The sequence below is a fragment of the Salmo salar genome, chromosome ssa10, assembly GCF_905237065.1.
Source record: "Salmo salar chromosome ssa10, Ssal_v3.1, whole genome shotgun sequence".
NCBI classification, from domain to species: Eukaryota; Metazoa; Chordata; class Actinopteri; order Salmoniformes; family Salmonidae; genus Salmo; species Salmo salar.
In genome coordinates this window covers 21,447,424-21,472,057 of record NC_059451.1, presented here as the reverse complement: position 1 = coordinate 21,472,057, position 24,634 = coordinate 21,447,424, and the positions used below count along the sequence as shown (strand labels likewise).

At 42.3% G+C, this 24,634-nt stretch overlaps 1 protein-coding gene across 11 annotated transcripts in view; it reads left to right on the top strand.

Annotated features, from left to right (window-relative positions):
* Positions 1-23,802, top strand: part of LOC106613762 (CUGBP Elav-like family member 5) — a 237,124-nt gene extending 213,322 nt beyond the window's left edge. For 2 of the 11 annotated variants that reach the window (XM_045687486.1, XM_045687485.1), the window contains exons 6-13: positions 4,123-4,269; positions 5,362-5,385; positions 9,930-10,095; positions 16,723-16,929; positions 19,656-19,748; positions 20,668-20,811; positions 22,378-22,542; positions 23,467-23,802. In XM_045687486.1, coding sequence (XP_045543442.1) covers positions 4,123-4,269; positions 5,362-5,385; positions 9,930-10,095; positions 16,723-16,929; positions 19,656-19,748; positions 20,668-20,811; positions 22,378-22,505 — 909 coding nt within the window. In that variant the 3' untranslated portion in view covers positions 22,506-22,542; positions 23,467-23,802. Of the gene's footprint in view, positions 1-4,095; positions 4,270-5,361; positions 5,386-9,920; positions 10,096-16,722; positions 16,930-19,655; positions 19,749-20,667; positions 20,812-22,377; positions 22,543-23,466 lie in introns of all 11 variants that reach the window. The other 9 variants (XM_045687481.1, XM_014216347.2, XM_014216350.2 and 6 more) reach the window with 6 other exon arrangements.
* Positions 23,803-24,634: the final 832 nt, after the last annotated feature.

The following is a 24,634-nucleotide window of genomic DNA, read 5'->3' as shown; positions in this document are numbered from 1 at the left end:
GGTTGTATCTGAAAAGAGGACATTACAGATAGAAGTAGACCTGGTTGATATGACTCTACATACCTACTTATGTATGCAGACCGCAAACACACAGACACAATATCATCAATAAGACAAATGTCCAATCATGTAGTATCTGGAATGCTATAAAACTGTGAGCTTGATGTTTCGACGAGAGGAGCTTTCTAATATTGATGTTAACAACAGGCCTAATGTCAAATGAGCAGTGTATACTGACAAATTAAACCATCCAATCACATTATCATGCATGACTTGTTTCAGACTTGATCATTTAACTCGAGTTCATTATCTAAACATATACTGACGTGATCAAATTTGTTGGGACCCCTCCACCAAAAAACCAAGCATGCACAATTATCTCTGAAATAACTTGAAACTGACAAAAGTAATTGGCATCCACCATTGTTTATTCCATATTTGATAGAAATCAGACATTGCTTTTGATTTTTTTTATTCAACATAATATCGGAAATAATTAAACAAATGAAAATGGCATGGACAAAAATGATGGGACCCTCAAGCTAATATTTTGTTGCACAACCTTTAGAGGCAATCACTGAAATCAAACGTTTACTGTAGCTCTTAATGAGACTTCTGCACCTGTTAACAGGTAGTTTGGCCTCACTCTTCCTGAGCAAACTGCTCCAGCTGTCTGAGGTTTGATGGGCGCCTTCTCCAGACTGCAAGTTTCAGCTCTTTCCATAGATGTTGATAGGATTCAGATCAGGACTCATAGAAGACCACTTCAGAATAGTCCAACGTTTTGTTCTTATCCATTCTTGGGTGCTTTTAGCTGTGTGTTTTGGGTCATTATCCTGTTGGAGGACCCATGACCTGCGACTGAGACAGCTTTCTGACACTGGGTGTCACGACTCCTGCCGAGGGTGACTCCTCTCCCTGTTCGGGTGGCGCTCGGCGGTCGTCGTCACCGGCCTACTAGCTGCCACCGATCCCTTTTTCCTTTTCTGTTGGTTTTGTCTTTATTGGTTTCACCTGTCTCATTAGTGTTTAGTTAGGTATTTAAGCCCGTTTCCCCACCTGTTCTGTGTGCGGGCTTATTTCTGTTGTTCACTGTGTTTCGTGTAGTGGTATGTGTTTTTGGATCTTGTGTTTTTTTGGATTACACCCTGTTGTTGTTTGTTGGGTGTATATTCTTTTGACGGTGCATTTCATTAAAGCCCGATAGCAAACACTCCTGTTTCCTGCGCCTGACTCCACACCCACTACAGTAAGCGTTACACTGGGCAGTACGTTTCGCTCCAGAATACCTTGATAGTCTTGAGATTTCATTGTGCCCTGCACAGATAAGGGGCACCCTGTGCCAGGCGCAGCCCCAAAACATAACCCAGCCTCCTCCATGTTTCACTGTAGGTATGGTGTTCTTTTCTTTGAAAGCTTCATATTTGCGTCTGTGAACATAGAGCTGATGTGACTGGCCAAAAAGCTCCAGTTTTGACTCATCTGTCCAAAGGACATTCTCCCAGAAGGATTGTGGCTTGTCAATATGCATTTTAGCAAGTTCCAGTCTGGCTTTTTTATGTTTTTCTTTCAAAAGTGGAGTCCTCCTGGGTCTTCTTCCATGGAGCCCACTTTCACTCAAAAAGCGACAAATGGTCCGATCAGAAACTGACGTACCTTCACCTTGGAGTTCAGCTTGTATCTCTTTGGCAGTTGTCCTTCGTTCTTTTTCTACCGTTCGCACTCTCCTTCTGTTCAATCTGGGGTCGATTTTCCTCTTATGGCCGCGCCCAGGGAGGTTGGCTACAGTTCCATGGACCTTAAACTTCTTAATAATATTTGCAACTGTTGTCACAGGAACATCAAGCTGCTTGAAGATGGTTTTGTAGCCTTTACCTTCACCATGCTTGTCTATTATTTTATTTCTGATCTCCTCAGACAAATCTCTGCTTTGCTTTCTCTGGTCCATGTTCAGTGTGGTGCACACAATGATACCAAACAGCACAGTGACTACTTTTCTCCATTTAAATAGGCTGAATGACCGATCGATCACAAGATTGGAGACGTGTGATACTAATTAAACAAACAAATTAGTTTGAAATATCACTATAATCCAATTATTTATTATATTTTCTAAGGGGTACCAACAAATGTGTCCAGGCCATTTTAGAATCTCTTTGTAGAATATGCAATAATTCATCTCTTTTCACAGCTTCTTTGCTTTATTCTATGACATACCAAAGGCATGCAAGTATACGTGATAAAATAGCTTTTAATTTCATCACTTTTCAGGAGAAATGAAGCATTATTTCAATGACCTGTAAGGGTACCAACAAATTTGAGCATGTCTGTATATACGGTTGAAGTCGGAGGTTTACATATACTTAGGTCGGAGTCATTAAAACTCGTTTTTCAACCACTCCACAAATTTCTTGTTAACAAACTATAGTTTTGGCAAGTCGGTTAGGACATCTACTTTGTGCATGACACAAGTCATTTTTCCAACAATTGTTTACAGACAGATTATTTCACTTATAATTCACTGTATCACAATTCCAGTGGGTCAGAAGTTTACATACACTAAGTTGACTGTGCCTTTAAACAGCTAGGAAAATTCCAGAACATGATGTCATGGCTTTAGAAGCTTCTGATAGGCTAATTGACATAATTTGAGTCAATTGGAGGTGTACCTGTGGATGCATTTCAAGGCCTACCTTCAAACTCATTGCCTCTTTGCTTGACATCATGGTAAAATCAAAAGAAATAAGCTAAGACCTCAGAAAAGCAATTGTAGACCTCCACAAGTCAGGTTCATCCTTGTGAGAAATTTCCAAACGCCTGAAGGTACCACGTTCATCTGTGCAAACAATAGTACGCAAGTATAAACACCATGGGACCACGCAGCGATCATACCGCTCAGGAAGGAGACGCATTCTGTCTCCTAGAGATGAGCGTACTTTGGTGTGAAAATAGCAAAGCAATCCCACAACAACAGCAAAAGACCTTGTGAAGATGCTGGAGGAAACAGGTACAAAAGTATCTATATCCACAGTAAACGAGTCCTATATTCACATAACCTGAAAGGCCGCTCAGCAAGGAAGAAGCCGCTGCTCCAAAACTGCCATAAAAAAGCCAGACTATGGTTTTCAACTGCACATGGGGACAAAGATCATACTTTTTGGAAAAACGTCCTCTGGTCTGATGAAACAAAAATAGAACTGTTTGGCCATAATGACCATCATTATGTTTGGAGGAAAAAGGGGGAGGCTTGCAAGCCGAAGAACACCATCCCAACCGTGAAGCACGGGGGTGGCAGCATCATGTTGTGGGGGTGCTTTGCTGCAGGAGGGACTGGTGCATTTCACAAAATGGATGGCATCATGAAGGAGGAAAATTATGTGGATATATTGAAGCGACATCTCAAGACATCGGTCAGGAAGTTAAAGCTTGGTCGCAAATGGGTCTTCTAAATGAACATTGACCCCAAGCATACTTCCAAAGTTGTGGCAAAATGGCTTAAAGACCACAATGTCAAGGTATTGGAGTGTCCATCACAAAGCTCTGACCTAAATCCTATAGAATGTTTGTGGGAAGAACTGAAAAAGTGTGTGCAAGCAAGGAGACGTTACACCAGCTCTGTCAGGAGGAATGGGCCAAAATTCACCCAACTTATTGTGGGAAGCTTGTGGAAGGCTACCTGAAACGTTTGACCCAAGTTAAACAATTTAGGCAATGCAAAAGGCAATGCAACCAAATACTAATTGAGTGTATGTGAACTTCTGACCCTCTGGGAATGTGATGAAAGAAATAAAAGCTGAAATAAATCTCTCTCTACTATTATTCTGACATTTCAAATTCTTAAAAGAAAGTGGTGATCCTAACTGACCTAAGACAGGGACTTTTTACTAGGATTAAATGTCAGGATTTGTGAAAAACGGCGTTTAAATGTATTTGGCTAAGGTGTATGTAAACTTCCGACTTCAACTGTCATAGCCAACAGTGACTGACTATGTGGCATGTTATGTTGATGATGATGTTGATACACTAACTTCTGTGTGGAGGCGTTGCGGACAGAGGAGGGTTGGTTGGTTAAGTGTGCGGTCCCTCTCTCCTCAGAACGGCTCCGATTCTCTCCCCCCCCAGGGCGCGTCCTCCAGCCTGGTGGTGAAGTTTGCCGACACCGACAAGGAGCGCACCATCCGCCGCATGCAGCAGATGGTGGGCCAGTTTGGCATCTTCAACCCAGCCATCGCCCTTCCCTTCAGCACCTACAGTACCTACGCACATGCAGTGAGTTAACTAGCACAACCCCCAACCCTCCGTACCCCTCTGACCCCACCAACACCATCCACACACGCAGTGAGTTAACTAGCACAACCCCCAACCCTCCGTACCCCTCTGACCCCACCAACACCATCCACACACGCAGTGAGTTAACTAGCACAACCCCCAACCCTCCGTACCCCTCTGACCCCACCAACACCATCCACACACGCAGTGAGTTAACTAGCACAACCCCCAACATTTCGTATCCCTCTTACCCCTCCCCCAACCCCCAGCTATCTGTATCCCTCTTACCCCCCAACACCCCCGAGGGCAGAGCACCGTACACACACGGCAGACCCCAGGCTCTTTGATGAGCTCACCCAGCCCACGCTGCTTTTCCCACTGCCCTTTCGTCTCCCCGGGGCCCCGGAGCTGCACCAGGGGCCAGAGATGACTCCGAATATTCCATAGGAACCTTATCTCCACACAAACCTCTTTAGCCTGCATACAGAGTTACTGCCGTTTGAAGGGAGCTGAAATGGAATGAAGAAAAGGGTTCCGTCCGACAGCGATAAATACCTAAACCTCAGTCACATCAGACTGCAGAAATATACACAGTATGTATATATTTATAAAATAATGCAATTCTTTATTTATTTACTTTGCACACACGGGCAGATTTTATTTTTTATTCTCTAAATGCCAGGATTAATTGTTGAGGCTGCCCAGGTCTCGGGGGCTTATTCATTTCCCTCATTTTCTTATCACAGGCATGGTGGCCAGTATGAAAAGTGCAAATTGACCAGCCCAGAGTAATTGCGAGGCCATCTCTGTCCTCTCTCCAGTAAAACTCCTGCCTTCATTACAATTCATGAAATGCAGCCCATCCCCAGGAAATGTGGAGAAATGCTAATGTTTCAGGAGTGGTGGAGGCGGTGGTGGTCTGCTGGGAGAGCATTGTGTCCTGCTCAGGTTGGCCATGACTCTTATTTACTGTGGCAGAGCCCCACGCACCCCGTCAAACACACTACACTACGCATTCAGACAACGCACAGACAGCTACACACTCTGTCACCAAGTCTATGCCACACAACAACATGTGTCTTGTTTTTCCAGGCACTGCTGCAGCATGACAATGAGGTGGGTACATGCCAATCCATTGCTAAAGTTTTGTGAATGGTAGTTTCTAGTCATGTTATAGATATTTGATCATTATAGTTAGTTATTAGTTATTCATTTACAGTCATTATAGTTATTGGAAGTAAAAAATAATAGTGGCATTTATGTATACAATTGGTCAAATTATATTTTTTCAAGACTACAGTGACTGATACCATTGTAAGTGAAATTCTCCATGAGAAATGAATCATACTGTATATTGTAATGCTTTGAGGTTGTACAACGTTCTGTTATGAGATCATTTTCAACCCTCAGGTATGTTGTAATGAATGTATAGCCTTCGGCTAGTTTTGTTTTATTCCACTATATACATTATATCTAATGAATTCCATTACTTGTAATGTACTTTCATTTGGCACAGGAACAATGTCATTTTTCTTCAGTGTTGGGTTTCCACTTATGCAGTTTTGATTGAATACCAGACACAGAAACTTAGATGCTTATTGCAGCATGTGACAGCCTTTGCCCTCTATTGGGTTGGAATTAACTGCAACAAAGTGATATACCTTAAATGTTTCTTTACTCTATGAAAAACTATTATACCCTCCCCAAGAACAAAACCCACAATGACACAGAATGACTATCTCAAAAGCCCCTTTATATGTACCAGTGGAGGCTGCTGAGGGGAGGACGGCTCATAATATTGGCTGGAACGGAGTCAACCATATGGAAACCACATTTCATGTGTTTGATACCATTCCAGTAATGCCATTCCAGGCATAATTTTGAGCTGTCTTCCTTTCAGCAGCCTCCACTGATATGTACTCTTCCAGCCATATGTTTACCAGTGTATATATAGCTAGCAGGGTATGGAATACAGACATCTACAGGGACGGTATATATCCACAGTACAGTAAATGGCAAATTCAAAGAGCTACTTCACAAATACAGCAGTGGATAGGATTATAGAGTTGAGCTGACAGCCCGTAAATTGGATTTTAGTCAATCCAGGAGAGGGGGGGGGGGGGGTTGTGAACACAAATTGTAGGGGTACAACACTGACAAAAATGAGAAAAATGCCGTTTTCAAGATAGACACAGCACAGCACTGTTCTGACAGACAACATCCCATTTGCAAACGTGATTTCACGAAACACAAGGAGGGAGGAAGTTATTCCCATACCATTCCAAAGGGCTGATAATAGTTGTTGTAAAGAAGCAGTGTAAATACGTGATAAAGCAGCTACCCATTATTTCCTGTTGCCTGTCAATACACATGGAGCATATTTGTACACAATTTGATTTGTGTCACACTTCTCTCATCTCAAGCCATGTGTACATTCCTGAGAACAGCCATTTCAGCTTGCTGTTTCTGAAATGCTACTTGCAATTTCAGTGTGGGAATGGAAGGCTTGAAGATGTGTGACACTAGAGGCACAACATCACCAAAGAGTGTGTATTAGATTGAATCGGATAAAAAGGAATGGTTTAAGAAAACAGTAGTTTTAACTGTGAGCTAATGGTGAAGATGTGTGTGTGTAGGTGGATATACAGGAGGTGCATGGTGAGTGTACTCCTCACATCGACAAACATCGCCCCCTGTTGGAACTAGTCAGAATATACAGTATATAATTGGTCCCATTCAACACAACCCAACCCAACCCAACACAAATCAGGAAATGATCAAATCTAAAGTGTTTTACAATAAATTCAGCTATATCATAAAAGAGAAGAGCTTACAAGTGATATTGAAATGATTTGCCTCTACTGTACCTTACCAACACCTTGAGCGATTGCATTGCACAAGCAGGAACTATGCACAGCCAATAACAAGGAGGATGTGTTATATTATGCATTCATTAATGGTCACAAATATAATAAAAGAGAGAAAATTGTTATTTAGATAAGGCTACTGTACAGATCTTGACATTTCCTAGAAAAGGACCTTATAAGTGGGACACCCTCCCATACCAACTGCCCAAATCTTCATCAACACACACACCAAAATGATGAAACATGAAACAAACCCTATTAAAACCCCACTAAGGAAACACACCATAGCATGATGGTAACAATTGAAGCCCTTAAGCTCAGGCCAGGCAATTGCAGTGGACTCTATTGTCTTCAGGTTCTCTCTGCTGGAGTGCACACCAGTCTGCAGTTTCAGGCAATCTGCAAGTCCAGGACCTCAATAACTGGGGTCTTCTCTTTCACTTGCTCCATTTCCCTCCCCCCCCCCTCCCTCGCTCCCCCAATCTTCTCCTCCTCCTCGTTGCCCGTTCAGGACTGGCTGGAAGGGTCACATGTGACAGTGCTGAGAGTCAGCGAGTCACAGAGCAGTGCTATAGAGATAATTGCCATGTGATAGAGGTGATTGCCTGCTGGCACCAGGGGAGAATAATGCCATCAGGTTGCAATAAAGAAGCAGATGCCTGACACTAAATGGATGCTGTAGCACGGGCAACTTTTTCCCTGCTTCTTTTCTTCTCCCTTCGTTTCTTTTCTTTCCATTTCAGAGCGAGAAAAGGTTATGGCCATGATGATGAAGATTCAGTTCAATGCAATTTAGCTCTTTGTCTGCCACAGACATTTTGCTATCTACTGCCAAGGATAAATAAGAAGAAATATACTGTAGCAATGGCTTTTGAATATGGATGAAAGTCTTAGAAAAAAGAAAAACACATGAATAGTAGAAAATGACTGAATATCTCTGTCAACACTTCCAGTTGGTGGACAGAGGCTTTTTATCAGAGCCAGTTTGTATTACCCACTTCATTCCAACATAATTACATGCTTCAGCTTCCAATTTGCTGCATTTTAATTCTGAAAAAGCATCACTGAATGCCATGTTGTTATCCATGACAATCTGGCAGCTGGCATGAAGGACTGCATTATCTATGCATGTAAAGTCACAGCTATACGGAGGCCTTCTGCCTCAGTCTGTTATTCTACCATCTAGGCCTGCTGCAGCTTCCATCAACTTGTATAGGCCACTGGCAAATGGGTTGCAAGGTTATTAGAGTAAGCCCAAGTCCCCAACTCCTATTGAAAGCAGGCAGAAGATCCTGAGAGGGGGACAAAAGCCACTGACTTGTGTGACAGTATGCTCTGATACAGGGGCCAATCAGATCAGAGGCCTTTTACCCCAAACCTCCGACCCCAGTCTAAACTTAATGAGGGTATTAACACCATCTCTATCGCACACCAACCACAGCTCTCACACTGACTTCTTCTCATTGTTTGTTTTCTTGGTCGTGCTTTTTAGTTCTCCTTGCCGCCCCTTTTTCCAAACCCCTAAAAGCTCAATTTATCTTATTCCGAGCAAAATGGATGATCCCCATTTGTCATGTTGATAAAATTATGCAAATGACAAAAGGAGTTAATAGATAGCGGTGGTAAGGCATGTGGCTAATGGATGAGGTGCCAGCGGCGCCCGTTTTGTGGCAGGACAGCCGCTTTTAGGTTACCTGACAGGGGCATTGAGGGAAAATAATTGGCTTTTCCTATCCAGGGACTCCATGCAAATACAGGGAGAGTGGCATCTTCTGCCTCAGCCGCACAATATCGTCATTAACATCAGAGCTAGCTAGTGGCGAAGGCATTTGATTTCTGCTTAGCTGAGTCAGACTGGGGGTGCCAATCCACTTTCTCAACAGGACGGAGGGCGCTGTGGGATATTAAACAGGAATTGGATTGTCCGATTGTGTCCATGTTTTTCATCCGCATACCTGCATTCCTTATCATGAAATAGATGCCCTACAAAATAACATTGATTTCCCAGATAAACCCACTGGTCCAGAGGTTGTAAACACCTTCGTACAATGATGGATTTTCTCTGGAATTAGGCCCTCAGTATCTGAGACGGAGTGCAGAAATACTAGCCGTGTTTGTGGGTATATTCTAGGCAGTATTGGATAGAGAATGGGTTTATCTGTGTGTTCGTGCTAAGTGGTGTCAGCCTAGTTCTTTATCACTGTGTCCAGTGTAAATGGACTGTCATTACAGGTTGCTGCTCGTGACACACCAGTGGCACCGCAGCAAGTTAAAAAGAGCCCAGCGACCGGAGCCACAGAGATGTCACTGCCCCTCCACTTTACCTTACACAACCAGAGAGGGACACACAGAGAAGTTTGACAAAGGAAGATAAATGCAATTCAATTCTGCCTCTGAACTTTCCCAGGTCCCTAGAGACAGGAATAATGTGCACATGTCAATCCGTTGATTTGAATGAGCCCAACAGACAGCTATTGAAAGATTCCTACAGCTGCTGACAGCCCTCCGACTGTGAGGATAGACAGATTCACTAAACATAGGTTGACAGACTTTCCCCCCCCCTTCCTTTCTTTTATTCCGCTCTACTTTCCATGCACTATACATCCATCAACCCCATGTATACCTCCCTCTACTCTAACTTTCCTATGCTCCTCTCTCTCCCTCTCCCCCCACCTCTCTCATCTCTCACTTTATTCTAATTCTTGCTCACCGCCCATCCCTCATTTCCCTCTCTTCTCCCTCCCTCTATACTAACCTCTCTCCCTCTCTTCTCCCTCCCTCCTGTTCCCCCAGCTCATGCAGCAGCAGGCAGCCATCATGGCAGCGAGCCACGGGGGCTACCTGACGCCCAGCATGGCCTTCCCCACCACCCAACTCCACCAGATGGGGGCACTCAGCATCAACGGCCTCCCACCCAACTCCATGACCCCGGTGTCTGGGGAGTTCCATCAGGCACTGGGTAAGCAATGCGTTTCATTCCCTTTGGGTGAGTGTGTGTGTGTGTGTGTGTGTGTGTGTGTGTGTGTGTGTGTGTGTGTGTGTGTGTGTGTGGGGTGGAGTTTGGGAGATGGGAGGAGGAAGAGGGAAGAGAGAACTCAGACTGCAGCAAGGCCAAGAGAAAAGAGGAAATGTAGTGCCTGCCTACTGATAATCCAAAATGATTCCCGTTGGAGAAAAATGAAAAGAAAAATACATTTGATGTGATTTGCATATTTATGTTGTGTATGCAGATATATTTTGGTGCGGTAAATCGAATCGGGAGCATAATAGATATGTTTACAGGTACCGGCACTAATTTCTCCTCCGTCTTTTGACCTTGTGCTTTGAAACACTTGCACAGGATCTGCATGCACTTCCCTCAGTTTTCCATTACAAACGGCCCCATCATTCTATACAGACACATTACAGGGAGCGCAGCAGAGGACTTTGAGATAGCTTACCGCATAACATTTGCTTATTCAGCAATATTTCATTTTCCGTGAAACTGAGAAACCCACAAGATCCTCTCTCACAAAGCATGCATCAAAATGAATAATACAAATTCTAAGTCTTTGTTGTGTTTATTTGTATATTTCCCCTGACATTGCAGTATAGTGAGTTTGGTAACTGTATAACATTATAACTGTATAGCTGTGAGGGAATCAAGTCAAGATTACGCATCTGTCTGACATGACCCATTTTAATGCACCTTTACGTTCTACTCTGAAAATCTATATCACAGGTTAGAATGGGTTCTGTCAGTGACCATCTCTCTCTCTCGCTCATGACTTAATGCATGTATGTATATCTGATGGAACATGCCAATATGCACATGCTGTGTACTGTATATATGCACTAAGTTGAGCGTTGTAGTGGTGGAGGCTGGAGAGGAGCTATTTGTCAAATATTTACACTGACATTTTTTTTATGCAAAGTGGCCACTTTTTTTACACAGGTAATCAATCAAAGACAGTGATTAAAAGTTTAGCTGAGGTGCTTCTTCTTTGTTGGCAAATACAGGACAGAATTCCACTGCATCGTATGTGTTGTGTTCAGTATTTATACTGAAGCGTGACTGCAGTATAGTACTACTGTGATGAAAGACCAAGAGACAGGATCACCACATGCACTTCATATGCACACATTGTATGGACTATGTATGCAGCAAATACATAATACTGATTTGAAATATACATAAGTGCATAATCAATACTGAGCCATATCAGATATTCATTTCATATACATTTAACCTTTTCAAAGGGCTTCATAATACTGCACCACCTTGTTCGAGAGAGCAATCCACTATGTTATAATCATAAGAAAAATAGGCTTTTGCAGGGGGTTGGAATCAATGGCTTATCAATCTGCAATGCAAGGAGCTTAATGAACTGGCCTTTGGTATTGAAAAGAGCTCACCATGGTGTGTGTTCCCTCTCAGAAATCCGAGAAGCGCTGAAATATGTCTAGCATTTGACACGCTTCTGTGTAAGCTACAGTCTGCTGATTACTTTTATTATTGAATCCAATGCATTATTAATCACTGCAAGAGAGAGAATTTCCAAGGACTACAATAAATATGAAAGGAATTTTGATTCCATTCATTGGAGTCGGTGCTGATAGGCAGCAGACTGGTGTATGTATGCAACAGACTCCCCTTTCACATGTCGACTGGTGCCATGACTTATTTAAAGTTCATTGAAGGAGCACATAACAATACTGGCAAGGCTGTCTGTTTAAGGGGGCTGAGAGCCACTTAGAGACTTTGAGACTCATGCAGTGAATAAGTGGAATAATTAATTGAAATGTTAGAGACATGCTTTCATGTTCTTTACTGATGCTGGCCCACAAAGTTGTCTCATCGACTCTCCATATCTTTACACAATGCATTGCCACTATACTTAGATATGTCAAAGAATTCAGCAGTGCCAAATATGCGGCTTAGACATCAAATATAGAAAAGTTTTAGCCTCTATGTTCATAACCTTAGCCTAAATCTCCTTAATAACCCGAAGAAGTCCATTGGATGATGACAGGCGCCTCACTAAGTCCCACAATGCAGTGCATGAATTACCATATATTACAAACAGTGTCGTAAAAATGACCATTCAAAGCCTGGCTGATCTTGAGGTAAACGTGGTGCATTACCCTCTCTTTTAATGATCTGAGTCACCTCTGTGCACGCCTGCCTATCACAACATAAAGCTTGTGCACCACAGCAGAAAAAGTTTAAAGTGCCAGAAATGTTAAGGGGTGCTTTCTGAAAACAATGAAACACCCATTTGATCAACAGATGTAAAGCATTTCAGCTTGATGGCGTATAAGCAGCCTGCCAGATGGTTGACTTGATTAGAGCATGTATCCTTACAATGATGCATGATGATGCTTTTTGACAATAATGTTCAGCAGGTGCACTTCCTGAGCTTCAAGAGAAACAAAAATAAAACAACAAAATGCCGATCCCAGGGGGAGAGATAGGGGGAGGGGAACTGCAGTCCTTTGTTAGGTCGATCACATGACCAGGAAGTGTGTAATCAAAGTCACAATGTTACGTTCCAGAGCGCTGCTCAACATGGGCTGAATACATCCATTACATACATATAGGGCCCTGCCTAACCACGCTCCCATTCAATTCAGCCCTGATTGTGTCATTGATGGAAGTGGGTTTGGATTGGGGTCAAAAACATGATGCAGGACGATTCCACAGAGTGACTAATGCCACAGTTGAAGCAAATGAGCTGTTTGACATAGTGTTTGTGACCCCCTGAAGGGCTCTGAGCAGCACCACGCCTCAGTGGGAACGCCTGCTTGGGCTCAGGGCGACCTCACCTTGGGTAGCTGTGTGTCACGTTAGCCATGGGATACCAGCTCAGACAGAATATCCCCTTTGGCACAAGCCACATTCATCCTACCAGGGTTGCTGCGTACAGACCATTATATTGAATCACATTTTATACAATATGTACCATATATAGTCTCAGCATCATCTAATAGAACTCCATTTTGGACTTTTTCAGGACGGACTTTATCACATTAACATGGATAACACCTTTTAATGACAAAAAGTAATTTTCAGTATTATTAGTAGTTCTCTTGGAGTCTTAATCTACACCCATTATAACATTTTAGACCTTTCTTCATTAACGTTTGAACAACCAGAACAGTTTGAGTGTAGTTTGCCCTCCGAGTACGAATGCACCTAGTTTTTGAATCAATAAATGAAAACATCTGTTATGAATGCTTATTTCTTGCTTCGCTGAGAGACAGTCCTTGTGTTCATAATGACTGTCCTGCTCTCCAAAATGGGTCCAGTGCTCCTTGTTGATTTGAATGTATAATTAGCATAATAAATACTCTTATGCTTCTTTCTCAGTGCAATCACAACAATTTTCCCAAAGAACCTACGGTAATAATGTAAATGTAATTATGCTTTCATAACATACAACCAAGTGGAATATGTAGTAGACTCACTTCATGGTATAATAACCTTAGAAAGCTGACAGGTAAGACCGAGTTGTGAAATATAAGCAATCTCTTGACCCGTAGTATCCTATTACCCATTCTGGAGTGCAAAACAACATGTCATTATTATGGGACAATGCATTCAGTAAACAGGCATATGTAAACAGGCACATGCTCGTGTGTGCATTGTAAACACGCTATGAATATGATTTTCACAATGCGAGGCTATATGTCCACTGGAGTATAAAATGAAATGTCTTGTTATGTATGGCACCGTGTGGAGTACAATATTTCTCCTACTCTAGCTAGAAATACATTTGTTGAGGTCTGCTCATGTTTAAGAACATAATATTTGAGCAGTAACGGTAGTTCATGGGATGGTATTGTTGTGTGGAAAGTAATATGCAGGAAAATGAAATCAGATTCTCAGTATATTCTTCGTAATCCACTTATGCCTTAGTACTGTATCTACACACAAGTTTTTGAGCAGTTTCGGCCTCTTCTCCTCAGAGCTGAGTAGCATTAATTATTAAGTGTGCTTGCTGAAAGCAAAGCACAACTTTAGAAACGGTTTATACTTAATAATAATTATTATCATTATTATTCGCCTCCCATTGCCACCTGTAGGGCCCAAACCGTTAAAGCTACCAACACCAAAATAACTTTAAAACATGCAGACTGGCACTGATGCTTCAAAAAAATCAGAAATCTCAATGCATTTCAGGTGCCATAGACTTGAATGGGAAAAATTCTGGTCGCAACTAGTCTTCAACCGTTTAAGCTAGAAACGCCATTCAAACTAAAATGTGTAGACTGGTCTATAATAGTGTGCTTGTATACAGCTTTTTGATGCCATGTATACTTTTTGAACTATAACCGTTTAAGATGTGCATAAAAGCTTCAAAGATTTCAAAGGCAAAATTTGGATACACCACAAACTGACTCAACTTAGATGGCTTCAACACAGCTTTTTGCTTCCGTTTCTACTTCACAAACTATAAAGCTTGTTGTATCCCCATTCATTTCAATGGTGGAACGCAGGCTTCAACATTCTAAACTGAAATCATTGCTACAACACTTTCAGAATGTATCCCCATTCATTTAGAGAGGTTAAAAACACTTTTATTACTCTATTATTATTATTAAAATTATTATTTAGTGAAAACCCATTGATACCAGGGTCTCATTCCCAATGGTGCCCTGATCATAGTAATTCATTCTATGGCTTATGATGATATAGTATTCACTCTAGCCTACTAAACTAGCCCACTATAACCCACTATAACAACTATACAGCTACAAACCACCCCAAAATATGTCACTATAACTAACCCATAGCCTATGAAACCACTATTACTACCAGTACTACTACTGCAATTACTACTACTACTACTACTACTACTATTTTACAACCATAAATACTATTTTTCTAGTTTGAAGCTGTAGTCGCTCACATTACACTTGTACATGACTCCCTGCAGCTGTCTCCTCCATGATCCACTGGGCTCTCTCTGGCGCCAAATGTCCCCAACAAGCATCCTCTCCCACCCTGTGACTTTTAGAATCTCCTTTCTCTGGGCTCTTATCACACGTGCGCTGCGTCTGCCTGCTGACCCTGAAGCACACGGCGGCCGCGGCCCACTGCTAAGCCTTGGAAAATGAATTTCCCTGATGATGGAGAGGCTGCATTATGGCGCGGTACAATAGAGTGCGTGTGGTCGGCCAGACTGGCTGTCTGAACCCTCAGAACGGGGAGCAGCAGTCTCCTGGGCCCCGCCAGAGAATGGGCCAGAGCTGCAGTCTAATTCATCACAGTTCTGCAGGAAACAAGCAAATGCAGGGAGCTTAAAAAAAGGAAATGGTGCAAAAGACACAACAGCTCTCGCCGGGACCCGGGCAATTCCCCTGGTCACAGCGGTTGGCTGCATGAGTGTCAGGCTCCCCACTGCTTAAACTGTGCTCCGAGTGCGTGGGTAGTCTCAGGCTGACATGGCTCTGTGCAGGTTTTTCTGTGTGTGAGCCACAGCCTATTTACCAAGGCATTAGCATTACTCCCAGCCATGCAGCATAGCATACCCACCGTATGTATCCATCCCTATGTGGACTTTTCTTTAGGGGCTCTTTACCGAGGCGGACAAATTGCTATGATGGCATGCCTGAGGGTTTCCGTGACAACAGGCCTTTCTGTCCAATCCCGTCTTGGCTCCAGATTGAAAGGTGGTCCCCAGGGGGCCCGTTTCTCAGCGAGGGCTGATGCTCTACCACGGAGCAGCCTTTCAAAGTAGCCATCATCCATAGTGAGATCCTCCTCAAATGGACTCATTCACATTCCGCCCAAGATTGCACACTTTCAACAAGAGGCTGGTTTAAAATTCATCGAACGAGAGAGGAGCATCCAATTCTATTCTAACCGTGAAACATCCTGCAACCGTGTGTGTGTGTGTGTGTGTGTGTGTGTGTGTGTGTGTGTGTGTGTGTGTGTGTGTGTGTGTCTGTGTGTGTGTCCGTGTGTCTGTGTGTGTGTGTGTGTGTGTGTGTCTGTGTGTGTGTGTCTGTGTGTGTGTGTGTGTGTGTGTGTGTGTGTGTGTGTGTGTGTGTGTGTGTGTGTGTGTGTGTGTGTGTGTGTGTCTGTGTGTGTGTGTGTGTGTGTCTGTGTGTGTGTCCGTGTGTGTGTTATGTGCTCATGGTGTGCCAAGCTATCTGATCTTTTTCATGATATATAAAGAGAGTAGGCTACCCGCGTCCACACTGAGTAAATGTTTCACTGTAATCTCCCCTATCTCGTCAGAATCTTACTGGAGTTGCATAGCGGTTTCATCATCCCGCTCGCACTCGGAGCCAGCAGGCTATCGCACAAACACTACAGACAGGCTCATTTTTCACAGGTTGACTTCCCAGTGATCCAGCGGGATGTGTCACCACCAGCGCCTGCTATGTGACAGTTTCGTGTAGGAATCCTGTCCTTGTGATGGAGAGGATGTGTAGCGAGCAAACGTGTGTGTGTGTGTGTGTGTGTGTGTGTGTGTGTGTGTGTGTGTGTGTGTGTGTGTGTGTGTGTGTGTGTGTGTGTGTGTGTGTGTGTGTGTGTGTGTGTGTGTGTGTGTGTGTTCGATAGTCTGTAAAAGTAGAAATGTCCTTGTCTCGGCAGGCCTTAGCTCTCCACCAGCCAACATCACCACTCCCAGCATCGTCACTCCCATCGTCAACGGCTTCACGGGCATCCCCCACCATCAGCCCAACGGACATCCCGCCGTGGAGACCATGTACAGCAACGGCCTGCCGTCCTACTCCACCCAGAGCCCCACCGCCGCAGACACCCTCCAGCAAGCCTTCACCGGAGTACAGCAATACACAGGTAGGCCTTATGTACACACTGAGATAAGACCTCAAGACTCATACCAAACTGAGGTGCAGTAAATGAATATGACGCATTTTTTTGTAGCATGGTAATGAAACCCTACACTACTTTCTTACAACACATTTGCTACTTCATCTCTACCAGTTAACATTATGTAAGGGGTAATCAACGAGGGGCTATGAGTTCTATGTGAAAATAATGAACGACGTGCAAAGTGTGTTCCACGACGCGTTAGCAGAGTTGATTATCCCTTTCATACCATGGCTATAAAGCAACACATTTGCCACTAGGAATGTGTTAATTTGCCTGTAGAAATGTGTTGTTCAACATCTACTGAATAGTAGATAGCTACAGTAGTTGCTGTGGTAACCAAACAAACAGACTCACTAGTTTAGCTAACCAAACCACAGATAGGACAATGAGCTTTAGTTGTAAAAAATCTTTGACAAAACCATCAGTTCTAGCTTGCTATTATGAAAATCGAATTCAACAATGCCAATAATGTTTTCAATTCGGCTCAAACAAAACATGTAAGAATTAATTATAGCCATTGATTCTACCATGCTGATATACCGTTCATTATTGGGAAATAATGCACGCTCTAGAATGCCCTTCAAGCCAATCAGAAACTAGTATTCAACAATGCCACAGTGTAATTAAGCAAAATGCACGAGGGGGCGTGGTATATGGCCAATATACCATGGCTAAGGGCTGTTCTTATGCTCGATGCAACGCGAACCCCGAGGTGCTTATTGCTATTATAAACTGGTTACCAACATAATTAGAGCAGTAAAAATAAATGTTTTGTCATACCCGTGGAATACGGTTATAGATACAGCCAATCAGCATTCAGCCTCGAACCACCCAGTTTATAATGCAGATTATACCATGGAATTGTTTAATACTTGTTTCTGATTGTTTTGAAGGGAATACTAGGGCGCTCATTATTTCAGTATAAGGCATGGTATATTTGCACGGAAGAATTCAGGGGCTATAGTTCATTCTTACATGTTCTATGTGTGTGCTGCTTTTGAAAGCAAAAGTCGAATTGAAAACATTATTGGCATTGTTAAATTCGATTTTCATAATGGCAAGCTAGAACTGATGGTTTGGTTAGCTAAACTAGTAAGTGTTTGTTTGGTTACCACGGCAACTACTGTCGCTATCTAGTAAACTTGCGCGCTACTTCAGTGGATGTTGAACAACACATTTCTAGCGTGTCTTGCAACACACCTTCCACATAGTTCATTATCTTCCATAGAACGCATAGCCCCTCGTTGATTATCCCGTACATGCTACATTTAAGTGATAATGCAGAGAAGCCGGTGATTGGAGGATATATTGCACGGTCTTTGAAGGCATTATCACTTTTATACAACGGGTTACTAACATATTCAAATAATGATTGACATATTCTCATAAAAAAAAACATTATTTTGATGAATTCATACTATTTCATCCTTCCACGAGATATAGTCCCGACACAGATTTAGGGCTGCTACCCAAGCAGGCTGGTCGTTCATTCTATGGTTCGGTTGCAAGTCACGCGACCCAGTCGTTAAGTCTTGTTGTTCTGTATCTATGGACCCAGTCGTTAAGTCTTGTTGTTCTGTCTCTATGGACCCAGTCGTTAAGTCTTGTTGTTCTGTATCTATGGACCCAGTCGTTAAGTCTTGTTGTTCTGTATCTATGGACCCAGTCGTTAAGTCTTGTTGTTCTGTATCTTTGGACCCAGTCGTTTGTTCTAAATGCCATACTGGCTGGCAACGTTCCTATTCCTTGCTTGCTAGCTAGCCAACTACGGAAAACGTACAGTCACGTCAAACAGTGCAGCCAGAGTAACAGCAAAGTAGCTGCATTTGTGTTTGTTAAAGCTGCTTTCTGGTGACATTTGGATACATCCATAACAATTATGCGCGATTTCGCCAGGCATAGAAGCTGTGCTATCTTGTCAGGACACTGTTGTTCAGAGGAACTAGCCAACAGCACAGCTAACGCCAATCATTTTAAACTGACGCTGGAAAGACTCCAAACTAGCTGTATTTTGTTTTATTTTACCTGTTTTCTATTCGTATTTCTTTGTATGTATCCATAAAAATGATGCCAGCTGATTCATGATTTCGAGTGGCTGAGAAGATCTGTCTGCCTGTCTGTCTTGTCCCGACTCCAGACACTTTCATTACTATGGGACAGCTGGAGATCGAATTTCAATATTATTGAAACAATGTTGCAAATGTCAGAGACAGACAGCAAGGTTTATACAAATCTCAGCTGTTGAAAACCAATTTCTAGTCTAAAAGAAATGTGAGATAATGTCTAGATGCTTTTTATAGTGGAGATCAAGTTTATAAATTGTCTGGCTGGGCTGATGAGACAGTGGATTGCGCAGTGAGATGGAACATAGTAAATAGGCATTTCAACGTCATAGCTTTAGCCAGTGGTAACTTGTGAAATAGACACCGGCTGGAATGCAGTTTTAACCAATCAACATCCAGAATTATACCCACCCATTGTATAATGAATGACAAACTGCAATACTGTAACTGAAAGCATACAGCAACGATAATAAAGATTACTATAATAAAGATTGTTATAAATATTTACACAAATAGTTTGAGTATTCAGTGATGACCAATCCTACAGCAGTGCTGACATGCCCCCTTGTTTATTTTCTCCATAAACCCCCTTGATTCTCTCTGTGTTTCCCCTTCAATGTGTTGTAGCTATCTACCCAGCTGGCACACTGACTCCCATAGGCCAGACACTGCCTCAGCCATCACAGGTCATCCAGCAGCAGCAACAGAGAGAAGGTGAGGGTGAGAGAACAATATTACTAACACTCTTTTACAACTATTGTACTACACTATTATAAATAGTTAAATATTCACTGTGATTGCTTCATTGCAATATTGTCTTTCAGATTTTGGTATTACACTTTCCTGGTAATATTGTCTAGGTGTTATAATGCAGTGATTAAATGTTCCCTTTTTAGAAAGTGTTACATAGTACTGTAGCTGCATGAAGGTATTATCTGGGGGGAAAGAAAAGTAATCAAGCATTGTCATCTTAGCATCTTTGCATGTGATGCAGTCTAGCAGGATTGACTTTAGCTTTAACCTTTTCCAAAATGTAGACTACATAGAGATTACATTTGAGCATCTAATGGTTGATTGCATTGTGTAATCCATTGACTGGTTTCAAACACATTTATAGGTCACATCTCAATCTGCTTAGTTGATTGTCCTACACAGCATTATGATGACAACCGTGTGTAAATGTCATTTTGGTTTCACTATTTCTAAATCATTACCAATCAGTTTTTCCTCAAAGACATATGCATTTATTATTATGTAGGCCATTGTCTTGATTAAAGGTTGAGATGTTTGACTAGATTAGATGCTTGAATAGAGGTTTAATGCTCCCCGCTCGACATCTCCACGAAAACACATCATCAAGTCGCCACCTCAGTGATGTCATGCCGCCACACCATGCAAAATCAAATCAAAGTTGGAAAATTCACAATTTGTATTTGTGGTGGTAAACACCGTGTTGTTATTATTTCAAGATAATGTTACAGAACTCCTAACAAATGTATTTCTTTGCCACTCCATTAGTTGTGCTTCTCAGATCTGTTTCCCGGCCAAATGAGAAGCAGTGGGTCTGGTCTGCAGGCAGCGGTAAACAAAGCAGTAAATAGGTTTGATTGTGGTTTCCATGGTTTCTGTGTGTTCGCAGGGCCTGAGGGCTGTAACCTGTTCATCTACCACCTGCCACAGGAGTTTGGAGATAATGAACTCATGCAGATGTTTCTGCCTTTCGGGAGCGTCATCTCCTCCAAGGTCTTCATGGACCGAGCCACCAACCAGAGCAAATGCTTCGGTGAGTTTTGTAATGGAGCTATAGTACAGTAGGTCATAGAGAGAGGGTCTATGTTTGTTCTATCGATCAATCTATTATCTTAAATATCATTTCATGTATCGCAAAAAAGGCAATCTGTACTTAAATATTTACATTTTTATATATTATCATGATAGTATGATTCCTGTGCTACTTCAACAAAATGTAACTTTTACATTAAACAAGTTGGTAGCCTATATTTCCCTTCTTATCTTACTAAGCATGTCTTTTGAGTTTGAAAAGCTTTTAGCTATTTTGTTGACAGCAAATCTTGGGAATACCATGTATGTAGTCACAGTCCCTGTGCCACTGTATTACTGTGTGGATGTGAAATTGACCTGAAAACTCATGTGAGGGCTTCTGCTGTATCAGCATCCAGATCACCGCTCTGTTACCCCACTACTTCCCAATACCCAGGGCGCACTGGGGCTGATTCACACGCCAACCTGGCCCTGGTCCCACTTGGCTCTGCCAACCCACAGACCAGACCTGCCTTTGGGCTTGAAAAAAAAGTGGGGATGAAGGGAGGGGGGAGAAAAAAGGAGGGTAAGGCAAAGGACAATTATAGATCAACATTTGTTTTCAATTCAGGGAGCCGCACATCCCTGGGCAAAATTGATTGCCGCCCGGCTCTCAGGGGGGACTTAATAACATATAAATTTGCAGTATTGACTAATACACTATGCATTTACAATGTAATGTTAGGTCTGGGGACTGGGCTGCTCTGTAGGGTAATTAATGTAGAAGGCAGGGAGAGGGATAAACCCAGACTGATGGTGCAGGGAGAAAAGCTGACATTAAGAGCTCCCCTTAAACCTGCTTTAAGTCCACATCTTTCCCTGTTATTCGTGGCAGGGCCGGCCTAGGGCACCCCTCTCATCCTCTCCGCCTCCCTCTGTCCCCCGTAACCCATCCCCCTAATGGGGCAGCGTAGGCAGACACCTCCCCTCCCAGGTGTCAGGGGACCTGGGGAGGCTCCTGCTGTTTTTCCATGGGTCATCGACTGTTCCTAATGACACTATAGACGCTGGGGAGTGCATCAACCGGAGCCACACTCCACTGCAGTTTCTGGTCATTGACTTTCAAGGCTTTATTTTTACACTTGATGGAAACAGGATGCTCAGCATGAGTTTGGACTTGAGTGTCTGGCGCGGTACGGATGTGCTTCTGCGTCGGCCTGTCTCTATGTTCGCCTGTGTGGGTTCTGCTTCTCTGTGCAAGTGGAACAGCCACAATGGCATGCTCATTGATTTATAATCAAGAGCATTTGATAGTGTTTGCACAAAGCTACATTGAGAAGCAAAATGGTTCAAATGACAGGAAATGTTAAATATTGTTCCAAATATTACTTTGGTTCCCATCAAAATAATCCCTTTGATATAATCTGAGATAGTCCATGCATAATGCTATTTGATTGAGCGAGTGCATTGTCTGAAATCTTTTATTTGTTTCCTCATAATTTAAGTCGTTGGATACTTATTTGGCTACTTTTCCATATTGACCGTTTTAGCTTTTAGGCTAATAGACTTTTCCTGTCTTTTCTCCTAGGGTTTGTGAGCTTCGACAACCCAGCTAGTGCACAGGCAGCTATTCAAGCCATGAACGGCTTTCAGATTGGAATGAAGAGGTTGAAAGTCCAGTTAAAACGACCGAAGGATGCCAGCCGCCCTTACTGACACAACCTAGCCCTCAGTATTCCCTGCAACAGCACAGGTAAGCCCAGTGGACTTTCTTATAGACTCAGACTTATAGAATGCCTGTCAACTAGAAATAGGATATCTGTCATCATGATAGACAAAGATAGATTGATTTGCAAATGTGGGCTGGCTTTCTCCAAACCATCACACTGATATCATGGACATAATTTAACTATTTAAACAAAAAAGTAAAATCTATTCATCAAGAAATGTCAAACATTCAAATAAAAGCAAGCTAGATCTAATCATGGCTTTGTTGGATTCTAGCTTGAAACATACTTATTCATGTTACCATACTAGAACGTATTGATTACTTTACATGTATAAGGAATATATATGTTGGGGTCAATGGAGGGTGAATTGGAAGGTGGTGTATGGAAAGTTACTGAGTGAGACACGGGGAAGTGCAGAAAGTTTATATTCTGTTCAAACATGTTATTGTTGAACATCAATGATCTTAAGGAGGGAGGCAAAGGGCAACAGTCTAGTTTCAGTTCCTGAAAAGGCAGGCCAGCTGTGGAACTAGGGAGGAGCGAGGAATTTGGCTCGAGGTCAAGTCAACAGATGAAGTGAGGAAAACCTCTGGGAGGGGTGCCAGAGGGGCCCACCCCAACGACTGTCCAACTGCCGTCCTACTACTGTCCTATCTCACACGCACACACCTCCATGCACATGAAGGTTCTTTCATCAGGCAGGGCCATGACTACACCAGTGAGAGGAACCAGTTCAGTTCCTGACTAGCAACAGAGATGTATTGGCTGTAAGGAGTTGACCCTGCCTAATAGGACATAATAAATATATGTGCTTGTGTAATCATACCTTGTCTTTGCAGCTGTATGACCCAGTATGGTTTAATAAATCTAGCTTGAGCTTTCTTCAGAGTCGAACTGGATCATTGTACCAGAGCTTAGAACCTCACATTTTGATCTCTATTTTTTAGGTTTTGAGGACAACTGAAGATATCTTGGAGGAGTTCAACTTTTTTTCTTTGAAAACAAAAATTATGTTTAAAAAAAATCCACACAAGGAATTTTCGAAGACATATCAGCATTTACTTATGAAGAAGACGTAGGCTATTGCAATGATGAAGAGATTGAAGAAGGTGTGAAGGAGTTGGCAGCAGCTACACCGAAGGACTTCAACGCAACAAACTGCACAGTGCAAGAAATACAAGAGAAGTAAAAAAAAAACTGAAAAAAGATGTGAAACTTTTCTTGTTGAGACTTGAATTGTTAATTAAGCAACAAACAAACATAAAGCAGCAACAACAAATAGATTTGTATATACGTATTATATACACATATATATAAAGAAAGAGGCGCTTGTGGCTTTTACTATACTGGATAAATGAGGGTTAACACTTGAAGATCAAGAAAAACAGTGGAAAAAAAGAAGCTATTCTGTCCCACTGATGGACTTTCTTTCTCTTTCCCTCTTTCTCTTATTCTCTCACCATCTCTCAGCAAGCGCCAGACTATGACTTTCTGGGGTCACTGAGGTTTCCATTAGCTACAGTACAACTGAAAATCTTTCACCCCTAAGGGACCAAAGGACCAAACATTTTTATTGCTCTCAACAGTAATATAATATAGTATTAATGATACTAATACTACAAACTACTACTAATAATGTTACAAGTTAAAACTTAAGAAGAAAGTTACTAGCTTCAGGTTGGAGCAGGAAAAGGGGTTTTTCTTTTATTTTCCTTTTACATTTATAGCTACTGGGTTTGAGAATATTTAAAAATAAAAAAAATAAAAAAATATTTTAAAAGCTATACTATTTTAGTGGACGTAGAATATGTGGATTAGAGATTGTTTCGGGCATGTTCAGATCTGCTGTTAGCAGTCATCATTCCAAATCTGGACTCATCATCTTGGACATATCTCTCTAGTAACTTCTCTGTGTTGAAGAAACAAAGCAACTCTGAGTAGCTGCTCATAAAGCGCCACACTGTAGTGCCAAAAGATATCCCGGAAATTGTGTCAAACCAAACATTCAAGACATACAGTGTATTGAACAATATTTTCAATCTTCTGCTGTTTCTAGTCCCCCTGTCAGCGCACTGCGTTCCATTGTGATGTATTGTCCTTGTAGACCACCATCTT